Source organism: Lampetra fluviatilis, chromosome 23 (genome assembly GCF_964198595.1).
Source record: "Lampetra fluviatilis chromosome 23, kcLamFluv1.1, whole genome shotgun sequence".
NCBI classification, from domain to species: domain Eukaryota; kingdom Metazoa; phylum Chordata; class Hyperoartia; order Petromyzontiformes; family Petromyzontidae; genus Lampetra; species Lampetra fluviatilis.
The window spans coordinates 6,202,670-6,215,018 of NC_136297.1; the positions used below are offsets into that span (position 1 = coordinate 6,202,670).

General features: G+C 47.8%; 1 protein-coding gene across 2 annotated transcripts in view; it reads left to right on the forward strand.

The window, feature by feature from the left end:
- The window catches only part of LOC144940650 (extracellular signal-regulated kinase 2-like), a 45,176-nt gene extending 43,350 nt beyond the window's left edge, over nt 1–1,826 (forward strand). For both annotated transcript variants that reach the window (XM_078866925.1, XM_078866924.1), the window contains one exon: nt 1,328–1,826. In XM_078866925.1, coding sequence (XP_078723051.1) covers nt 1,328–1,597 — 270 coding nt within the window. In that variant the 3' untranslated portion in view covers nt 1,598–1,826. The remainder of the gene's footprint in view (nt 1–1,327) is intronic.
- The last annotated feature ends 10,523 nt before the right edge of the window (nt 1,827–12,349 follow it).

The following is a 12,349-nucleotide window of genomic DNA, read 5'->3' on the forward strand; positions in this document are numbered from 1 at the left end:
ATTAAATTTTGATTTAAAGCTTTCGTGACTGCAGGGATTCATCTTCTTGGTTCTTTCGGTAAAGTCACGTAGAAGGGAAGTAATAAAATAATAAAAATAAAAATCAAACATAATTTTATAATGTTTTACTTTTATTATTTTATTACTTCCCTTCTACGTGACTTCACCGAAAGAACCAAGAAGATTTGCCTGTGTTAGCGGCGTGCCGTCTGGACGCCCTGCAGTGTTCACCGCACGGCAATCACACGGAGCTGAAAACAAACACCATGAAGTGAAAAATATAACTTGACGTATGTACTTAGACTTTTTCCCATGCGAGGACGGGTGTACAGCAGTCCATCTGAAACTTGCAAGTGAAAAGCATATCGTTATATATCCCTTACCCGACACAGCGTTGTACATCGGGTGCACCGCAATCGATTGGCAGGTCGCGTTTGGTGGGGTAACATGTGGATATCTCGCACATGTTCCGAGACCGTTTTTGTTTTTCACTTTCACAGCGATCCCATCCTCTGTCAGGAATTGTGGCCGTGTCAGCTTGAGACCCGATGGTGCTGCTACTCATTGGCTCTTCCCGCAGTCGGACTGGATTTTACCTCGACTGTGGAATTATTGTAATTGATCGTTATTGATAATAATTATTATTGACTATTGTCTTCGATCGTAGTTTGTCCTTCAGTCTAGCCACAGTGCGAGTGTGGTGTGTTAATAACTAAAATGATTAATAATCAATAATTAGTATTGACTATTATCTTCGATCGTAGTTTGCAAGTGCATTTCCATCGTGTTGTATGCACACTCGTGAACGCAGTCTCTTTTACATTTTTAAATCCTTTATATTAAGTTCGCTTGCTTGCGAGCTTACGACCGTGCAAATCTTTCGGTCGTTTTTTAACCCACTTCCCGTGATCCAATCGAGCTGACATTTTCCACACAGACTCGTTGTGCGTGACAATTTATTTTCGTGAAAAAAATGTTTCAAAATTTTACACCTTTTAGGAATTTTTTTTTTATATCTAATTACCAATTGCTTAATGGTGGCAGACAATCATCTGACCCATAGGTGGCAGCCATCTCAAGCCAGAGGACGAGAGGACTCTAGCCGCCCGTTTCAAAGACCAATGTGGGCTGGGTTGTGGCCCATTGAACACGCATATAAAGGATTCATAGTGAAAAACTTTGTTTTTACGGGTTAATTTTTTATCATCTCGTAGTAGGAGGCTCCGAGATGTTTTCACGTGAAAATAAAGATGGTGATTATAATTGTTATGATTATGTAATAGCGGTTCTAGGGAACTGAAGCTGAACCCGCGCGTGACCTTCGCAGGCGAGGGGCATGAGCGCTTTTGCCCCGGCGGTGGCCAAGGCATCGTCGCTGTCATCAACGACGGAGGAAGACGACGAATATTTGGAGGAGCTGGACGACGAAGAGGAGGACGATGACGATGACGACGACGACGACGACGAGCAAGAGGTGGTGGTGGTGACGAGGGAGCCGTCGGACGCCGTGAGGGCTTTGTCCGGGCGCCGGGGGGAGAATCGCGGGGCGAGTACGGCGCTTCAGGCGCGCGAGCGCTCACCCACGCAGCACTCTTAGTGGAGGGGTGGAGGCGACGCGGACACGCGCACGTGCACACGTACACACGAACACACGTACACACGCGCGCTAACGCGCACACGCACTCACTGTCACGCTTAGCCACACACAAACTCAAGCCGCTTGCTCGCTCACTCAGCGATGAGCTCGCTCATTCAGCTGCCCTCTCGCTTACTAACTCACATGTCCACTTGCTCGCTCGCTCGCTCACTCACACACACAGGCACTCGCTCCCTCATTCACCCACCCACTCACTGGCTCTCTCATATAGCCACTTGCTCAGCCACTCACACACTCGCTCCCTCCTTCACCTACCCACTCATTCACTCGCTCAATCACCCACCCACCCACATGCTCACCCACTCAATCACAGGACCACTTCCTCAGCCACTCACTTAGGTACCCATCCGCTGATCCACTATCTCATTCCTTCACTTAATCACTCACTTAACTACTCACCCTCGTAATCTCCCTGTCATTCGCTCACCCATGCAATCGCACACTTACCCACTCACTCACGCACATGCACTTTCGCTCACTCACTCGCTGACCTGACCAACTCAATTATCCACTCTGTCACTAGCCTAAAACACCCACACCCTCACACTCACAGACCCAATCACCCTCACACTCACAGACCCAATCACCCTCACCCTCACAAACCCAATCACCCTCACACTCACAGACCCCATCACACTCACACTCACAGACCCAATCACCCTCACACTCACAGACCCAATCACACTCACAGACCCAATCACACTCACAGACCCAATCACACTCACAGACCCAATCACACTCACAGACCCAATCACACTCACAGACACAATCACACTCACAGACCCAATCACACTCACAGACCCAATCACACTCACAGACCCAATCACACTCACAGACCCAATCACACTCACAGACCCAATCACACTCACAGACCCAATCACACTCACAGACTCAATCACACTCACAGACCCAATCACACTCACAGACCCAATCACACTCACAGAGACAATCACACTCACAGACCCAATCACACTCACACTCACAGAGCCCATCACATTCACAGACCCAATCACCCTCACAGACACAATCACACTCACAGACCCAATCACACTCACACTCACAGAGCCCATCACACTCACACTCACAGACCCAATCACCATCACACTCACAGACCCAATCACACTCACAGACCCAATCACACTCACAGACCCAATCACACTCACAGACCCAATCACACTCACAGACCCAATCACACTCACAGACCCAATCACACTCACACTCACAGACCCAATCACACTCACACTCACAGACCCAATCACACTCACACTCACAGACCCAATCACACTCACACTCACAGACCCAATCACACTCACAGACCCAATCACACTCACACTCACAGACCCAATCACACTCACACTCACAGACCCAATCACAATCACACTCACAGACCCAATCACACTCACACTCACAGACCCAATCACACTCACAGACCCAATCACACTCACAGACCCAATCACAATCACACTCACAGACCCAATCACACTCACACTCACAGACCCAATCACACTCACAGACCCAATCACACTCACAGACCCAATCACAATCACACTCACAGACCCAATCACACTCACAGACCCAATCACAATCACACTCACAGACCCAATCACAATCACACTCACAGACCCAATCACACTCACAGACCCAATCACACTCACAGACCCAATCACACTCACACTCACAGACCCAATCACACTCACAGACCCAATCACACTCACAGACCCAATCACACTCACAGACCCAATCACACTCACAGACCCAATCACAATCACACTCACAGACCCAATCACACTCACACTCACAGACCCAATCACACTCACAGACCCAATCACACTCACAGACCCAATCACAATCACACTCACAGACCCAATCACACTCACAGACCCAATCACAATCACACTCACAGACCCAATCACACTCACAGACCCAATCACACTCACAGACCCAATCACACTCAATGACACACTCACAGACCCAATCGCCCACGCTCGCTCGTCTCGCTCCGCTCAACCACTCCAGTAATTGTTTAAATTATTTCCCACTGTTATCATTATCGTTATTGTATAAACTCTAAAACTAGCCAAAGCACTTATTATTATTATTATTTGTATTATTATTATAATTATTCCAAAAATTGCGACCCAAGTAAAATTGTCTTGGATGTTTTTTTTTTCCTGTCACGTTAAAAAGATCGTTACATTTTGTTATTTAAAACAAACTATATATATATTCTGTGTATATACATATACAATTGAAATAACTTGGTTTTCATGTTTTCTGGGAGAAGCGAAGCCTTCTGCCCACCACGCGCACTAAATCGCGACCCCTTCTGCGGAGGGGGCTCAGATTTCGTCGTCGTCGTCGTCGCAAAAATTCTCATCGTCGTTAATCATCGTCAGTTGACGACGATTAACGACGCAGTCGACTTTCACCGCTGCATTATCCCTGCCATAGTTGTGGACGAAGAGTGGTGGGGGTGGTGGTGGTGGTGGCGGCTGCAGCGGTGCCGCTATGAACCCGCTGACCCATAGTCCCGACTTGCCTGTCGCTTGGCTATCGGTGGCCGCTGGCAACGTGAACCACTCCTGGGCCTTCCCTCCCCCGCAGCCCCCCCCCTCCCTTCCCCCCCCCCCCCCCACAACTCACTTTGCAGCGTGGTGAAGTATGGTCAAACAAGCCCCAGTGATGACCACCAGTGAACGGGGAAGCCTTCGTCCAGCAGTGGAGCGATAAATGGAATGCGAATGATAGTTTTCAAAACATTGACACATTCATCAATACCACTGTGTGTGTGTGTGTCCTTGAGAAGACAAACATGTGTATATAAATAGGTGACGTTTTAGGCAATGGCCTTTGGCAGCAGATAGGGAGGCCAGAGAGGTAGGAGGGTTACGGGTCACTCGACATTGTTGGCCGGTGTGCAGAGAAGGGTCGTTAACTGAAACATCACCTCTTTTTGGTTCTTTCGGTAAAGTCACGTAGAATAGACAGACTGTTCTCCACCTGAGGACGGCTGCTTGCGTCGTGGCCGAAACGTCGTGAGAATTATTTTATTATGTTTTATTTTTATTTTTTTATTATTTCCATTCTACGTGACTTTACCGAAAGAACCAAGAAGATGAATCCCTGCAGTCACGAAAGCTTTAAATCGAAATCCATACCTCTTTTACACGCGTTCCTTTTTTAAAGGCCACAGCGTTATTGAGAGTTGTGTTGTTAACTGTGCCTGTGCACCACTGCCAAAGCAGCAGCAGCAGCAGCAGCGTCGCCAAACTAATCCGTTTAATTTTAAATTGTATTACTCTGTTCTTATTCTTAGGTTTTTTTCGGTAAAGTCACGTAGGTAAAACATTATTTTATTATGTTTTATTTTTATTATTTTATTACTTCCCTTCTACGTGACTTTACCGAAAGAAACCGAGAAGAACAATCGTATTCAAATACAGTAACAGCCAGGTTTACGTCGGGGACGCGTTCCTGAAAGGTGCAGACGACGTATATCGAAACGACGCAAATCAAAGCGATTTACATCAAAGCAGGTGGTGGAGGCGAGGCCTGAGAAGTGTGTGGTTGAGGCGACGACAATAATCAGGTCGTGAGTGGCATTCATAAAGTGACGACGTATCTGCGAAACAACGTCAAAGGAGGTGACGTAATTCGGGGTGTTACTATATTCTTAGGTTTTTTCGGTAAAGTCACGTAGGTAATGTTTCACCTACGTGACTTTACCGAAAAAACCTAAGAATATGAATCCTTGCAGTCACGAAAGCTTCAAATCCAGGGTGTTACTGTGCCACATTATCTGGTTGATGATACTGCGTTGGCAGTAGTGCACAATCAACAACAACTCAACACATGCAAGCGCTGTTAGAAAGAGCCATTGCCTAGTATGTATTGTTTTTCTTCTCTTTTAAGGCCACACACACGCAGAGCGTTGTCGATGAATGTCGTTGGGTTTTGTGTTATTCAAACGACGGATTTTTATGCTCATTGGTTCTTTAGGTAAGTCTGCTGACATCGTGTTGCTCGCAGCTGTCGCGATGATTTTCACCTGAAGACGATGGCTTGTGTTTTGCTATCGAAACGTCGTGATTTATTTCGTGTTATTTCTACCCACGTGACTTTACCGAAAGAACCAAAGTCTTCTTGGTTATTTCGGTAAAGTCACGTAGAAGGGAAGTAATAAAATAATAAAAATAAAACATAATAAAATAATTCTCACGACGTTTCGGCCACAACGCAAGCAGCAGTTCTCGGGTGAAAAACAGGTCTGTCGAGGCGACAGCGTCTGTGCGTTTTATTTTTATTATTTTATTACTTCCCTTCTACGTGACTTTACCGAAAGAACCAAGAAGATGAATCCCTGCAGTCACGAAAGAAGCTTTAAATCGAAATATAAGAACCAAAGTGTATGGATTCCTGCGGTCACGAAAACTCCGAATCAAGACGAAACTTTATTTATAAAATCTTGAAATTTCGGGACAGCCCCCCCCCCCAATCCACACTGCCCCCCCGGAAAGGTTTATCGATCCGCCACCTGCGTTTGGAACATTCTGAGTAACGTCTCCCAGCATTGTCGCCATTAATGAACAAATGGCAAAGATCCCCCGTATAGCCTGTTACAGACTGTTGGGGCAAGTGCTGTTAGCGAGCACCTATGAAGTCCGGCCCGGCACACGAGGGGGTGGGTGGCCAGCACCACGCCCGGCCGCCTTTGTCTCCCCAGTGGCGATGTTTACATATGGCAGCAGGTACTCATTTGAGGCTGAGTCGACCTAGGGGAGGCCCAGGACCGGTTCACACGCACACTGCCTGGTTGGCTTACCACGTGGATCAGTACTGTACGTACCACTGCCTGGGTTACCATAGTGATGCGTTGGTTACCACGGCGATGCGTTGGTTACCATGATGATGCGTTGGTTACCATGGCGATGCGTTGGTTACCGTGGTGATGCGTTGGTTACCATGATGATGCGTTGGTTACCGTGGTGATGCGTTGGTTACCATGGCGATGCGTTGGTCACCGTGGCGATGCGTTGGTTACCGTGGTGATGCGTTGGTTACCGTGGCGATGCGTTGGTCACCGTGGTGATGCGTTGGTTAACGTGGCGATGCGTTGGTCACCATGGCGATGCGTTGGTTACCGTGGCGATGCGTTGGTTACCGTGGCGATGCGTTGGTTACCGTGGCGATTCGGTGGTTACCATGCTGATGCGGTGGTTACCATGCTGATGCGTTGGTTAACAGCCGTGTTGAATGGTTACGTTTTTGGCAGATTGACCGTACAGGATTCCGAGGCAAAGCGAGCCAGATACGAAGAAGATTCGCTGTCGAGTTGAAGGCGTGGGGTGACGACTCTTGACGCGCGTACGAGTTGCCGAACAAACGCCTTGCGTATGAACACCACACAGATGAGAATTGTTCGTGAGAGTTTGAGTTTGACTGCTGTATCGTGTTTGTAGCCTTGACGCTACGACACTCGGATGTGATGAACGCTAGGCCCAAACACAAGCACTGGCTCCTCCAACCACTCTCTCGCACTGCCCACAACCACTAGCCATGGCTATAGCACTTGCCTTGACACTCTCTAACACACTGACACCAGACGTGACACTAACCGAGGCTCTACAAACGAGCCCGAACCCCAACACGAGCACTTAGCACTGCCACTAGCCCTGACACACTAACACTAGCCTCAAACACCCTTAACACAATGCCTAACAACCAGCACTAACACATGTAGTCTAGTACTAACACTAGCCCAACACCAGCACTAACACATGTAGTCTAGTACTAACACTAGCCCAACACCAGCACTAACACATGTAGTCTAGTACTAACACTAGCCTCAACACCAGCACTAACACATGTAGTCTAGTACTAACACTAGCCTCAACACCAGCACTAACACATGTAGTCTAGTACTAACACTAACACCAACACCAGCACTAACACATGTAGTCTAGTACTAACACTAGCCCCAACACCAGCACTAACACATGTAGTCTAGTACTAACACTAGCCTCAACACCAGCACTAACACATGTAGCCTAGTACTAACACTAGCCTCAACACCAGCACTAACACATGTAGTCTAGTACTAACACTAGCCCCAACACCAGCACTAACACATGTAGTCTAGTACTAACACTAGCCTCAACACCAGCACTAACACATGTAGCCTAGTACTAACACTAGCCTCAACACCAGCACTAACACATGTAGTCTAGTACTAACACTAGCCCCAACACCAGCACTAACACATGTAGTCTAGTACTAACACTAGCCTCAACACCAGCACTAACACATGTAGTCTAGTACTAACACTAGCCCCAACACCAGCACCATCACTTTGCCGAGCACTAACTCAAACTGCCCCAAACATTATCCCCTATAACTGTATGCAATAACACTACGAATTGGAACACTATCTCTTAAAACTAGAACTTTATCCTTAGCCCTACCACTAAATAGATGTTGTCTAAAAGTACACATTGATATACTGTATATATAGAGGACTGTAGAACTTGGGCAAATTGTTAGTCGCCACGGGCTCCCTCACTTGCCCGGCTGCTTGCTGCCTTTCAACTTGGTCTGTGGCTTCCGCCTTTTGCATAAAGGCCGAAGACGCGATGCATAAAACGACACACTTGGTGAATGTTATTAGCCCTGCAACAACAACAACCGCCACTAAGTGGCGGTGACGTCACCACGGCGCTCGTGCCAGGCTAGGTTCACCTCGAGGCTACCACGTGAAGTGGTGGAAGACTTTCGCTGCTCGCAGGCAAGAAGGTCCGCGGGACAGATCCCAGGTGCCATGGGTTGGCTGAATGAGATGACAGACGCTAGCCCCACGACTAACCAACCCAGCAAAGCATCAACAGCACCCCCAGTGTAAATACGAATATTTGATGCCGATTCTGAGATACTCAGACAATTACGACGACGATTTGGAAATGTATTGCACGTACTCTTTGGTTATTTCGGTAATGTAACGTCGGTAGAAAAATAATCGCTCACGACGTTTCGATCGCAACACAAGCAAATCGTCATTTGGTGGGAACAACTACGGCAAGAAAAAATTGCTCAAGTAAGCCGCTTACTTAAGCAGTTGTTTGTGTGAATTGTTGTTTGCTTATTGTTAACAATACTTGCCACAAACGTAGTTTGAAGCTATACGGGGGATCTTTGTATTTATGTTGTGTGTGTGTGTGGGAGCGGTGGTGCAGTGGTGGGCACGCTGCGTAACGATCCTGGCCACCCGAATTAGATTCCCGCTCACGACCACCGACGCCAAAGGCCAAAATCTCTCCCCTAGGTCGACTCAGCCTGAAAAGTAAGCCGCTTACTTAAGCAGTTGTTTTCTTGCTGTCCCCACGCTCAACCGCATAGCCACACATGAATGAATTAAACCCGCATAGAGCGAATTTTGGGTAGAAATTGGACCGCCCATGGGTGATGGGGGGGGGGCAAATCCCACCATGGGAAGTCCCGAAGCCTTCAAACTAGACCAGAAGCCGAAGCACGGGTTTCCCCCCACCCCCCAAAGCGTGGGGCCCGGGCCGGTCGTCCCGATTCTCCATTACCCTAGGGACGGCTTTGGCCTCAAGTACTGGAGGCGAGATCGCACAAACCGAACCCGCATAAATTGAGGGAAAGCTGTATTATTATATTCAACCTCATTGGCTGCAAGATAGACAACCTCAACCACCCTTATCGAACTAAAAACCCTGGCAACTCGTGATGTACAATAAACACGCGTGCGTGCGCACACGTAGCAACACAATTGTGTGTTGCAATTGAAGGCAACAGGAGGAGATGCTGACAGGGCACATTGAATACACGCCTCTTCCAAAACGATACCTGGCCAGCGTCACAGAGGAGGCCACACATCGATCCCCTTCACGATGACGACCTTCTCTAGAGCTCTCCCTAGCCAGAGGCCCTACGGTCAGCAGCGATTTGAGCAAGCAATTACAGGGGCTGCGTATTTACCTGGTATTCTGTAGACAACGTTCCCACGCGTGTGTGTGTGTATACATATAGCCTTAAGAGACTGTGTTGGAAAGTGCTGTCGCACAGACCACACGCACACCACCAGCAGCAGCAGCAGCAGAAACAACAAAGGCACAGGACTTCATCTTCTTGGTTCTTTCGGTAAAGTCACGTAGAAGGAAAATAATAAAATAATAAAAATAAAACATAATAAAATCTTTTTTTTATTATTATTTTCCTTCTACGTGACTTTACCGAAAGAACCAAGAAGATGAATCCCTGCAGTCACGAAAGCTTTAAATCGAAATTTAAAAGGCACAGGACGTTTACCGGTTGTTGATTGCTGAAGGCAGTAGAGCAAGTAGGGTAGCACGGCGTCCTATCCGTGTCGTGTATCAAGGGGTGTCTCCTTGTCCCTCCCCCTCCCCGACCCATTCCCACCCATCCCCCCCGCGTGTTATCTCCGGGTTAGTTCCATGGTTGAAGCATGATGGCTCCTCACCCAGTCAACGTACCAACGGTGTTGGGGAAACGGCTCAATTGACCAGAGTGCTCACCGTATGGTCAAAACGACCACCGTTGATCCAGTTGTTGGGCCAGTGTTGTTGACACGTGGTGGGACCAACGTTGGGCCCAACGTAAGTAAACGTTCGCCAAGTGTTGGGGCTAACGCTGGCCCGACGTTCCATGTTCACTGGCTCGTCTGCTTTAATTGGTAAGTGGTCAGATGCAGTTTTGTACGTGTATGTTTGACCATGTAATTTATTGCAATAAACGATGGTAAAACTGTTTTTACAAAAAAAAATTACAATTCGTGTGATCGATATTGACTATTTTACTTGACTGGGTGGTCGAACTCAAAACAGTCCAACGTTAAAACGCTGGTGTTGGTGCATTGGTGCCTGAGCTAAATGCCCTTACCTACCAAGGATCATTTAGTGGTGATCCAATTTATTTGAACCGGTCCCCGGCCTCGACTCGGTAGACTCAGCCTTTAAATGAGTACCTGGTGCGCTGTGTGAGCATCGCCACTGGGGAGACAAAGGCGGCCGGGAGTGATGCTGGCCACCCACCCCCTCGTGTGCCGTGCCGGCCTTCACAGGTGAAACTCGCAAACATCACTTGCCCCAACAGTCTGTTAAGGCTATACGGGTGAGATATTTCTCTTTGTCTGTGTATGTCTATAATCTGTGTGCGTGTGCAAGGCCGTGTCTGTATGTTTGTGCCTGTATGTATGTCTTCATGCTTCTCCCCTTGTGTATATGTGTATGACTGCGTGTGTGTGTGCGCCCGTCAGGAGCGGTGGCGCAGCTGTTAGCGCCATGCGCTCCGAATCTGGCAACCCGAGGGCGTTCAGTCGATTCCCGCTCACAGCCAACATCAGTGACGAATACTGGAACCGATCTTGGGCCATCCCCTGGATCGACTCGACCTCAAATGAGCACCTGGGTAGACAAAGACGGCTGGGCATGGTGTTGGCCACCCACTCCGCCGTGCGCCGTGACACCTTTCACAAGCGCTACTCGACAACAGCACTTGCCACAACACTCTTGAAGGCTATGCGGCGTGGGAGGAGGAATACTTTGTCAATAGCAATGTGACGTTCACATCTCAAACCGAAAGTCCAAAAGGGAGAAGGGAAATTTCTCAGAAACTCGTTTTGTCAGACTCGCTCACATCCCTTCCGGAATAAAAAAAAACCACAGCCCTCCTCCCCTCCCCCGACCACCACCACCACCACCTAGCCACCACACGCATCATTAACTCTACCTCTACGCACGAAGGCGCCAAGCTTTACATCCTCGCCCGCGTCCAGATGATTCTATCACTGTGTAACAAAAACATGTTCCTGGGTAGTAAGTGTTATTTCCTAATTGCTTATGCCTCAAAAGTACAGAAAATGTTTTTTTATTCCCCACAAACTTTGCTTTTGTGACCAGGACAGTGATATTTTGAAATGTACCTATTTTCAACGAGAAAACGCGGCGTGCATTTGTGTCATTCCTTCACGTAAAGTCCTGGTCACAAAAGCAAAGTTTGTGGGGGAATAATAGCCATGTTCTATACTGTTTGAGGCATAACCAATTAGGAAACAACACTTACTACCCAAGAACAAAAATCGTGTTACATAGTGAATTATTCAACTCCAAACTTTCATTCAGCTCGTTAACCCTCAACCACTAAAGTCGCGCACATTGACCACCCACTCCGGCGTGCGCCGTGACACCTTTCATAGGCGCTACTCGACAACAGCACTTGCCCCAACACTCTTGAAGGCTATACGGCGTGGGAGGAGGATACCTTTGTCAATAGCAATCTGACGCTCACATCTCAAACCAAAAGTCCAAAACGGAGAAGGGAAATTTCTCAGAAACTCGTTTTGTCAGATTCGCTCACATCCCTTCCGGAAAAGAAAAAAACCACAGCCCTCCCCCCCACCACCTGGCCACCACACAGATCAGTAACTCTACCTCTATGCACGAAGACTTACCTCCTGTCCCGCGTCCAGATGATTACACTGGTCAACAACAAAAAACACATGTTTTTCTGGCCTGGACTTTTGCAGCTGTTCAGGGTGCTGATTCCAAATCTGATCTCAGATTTGCTCTATCACATAATTTGTATGCTATCGGCATACCCCATTTTCATTGATTTTACCCCAAATTAACTCCGTCACTTATGATTGCAAGTTGTTGCGAG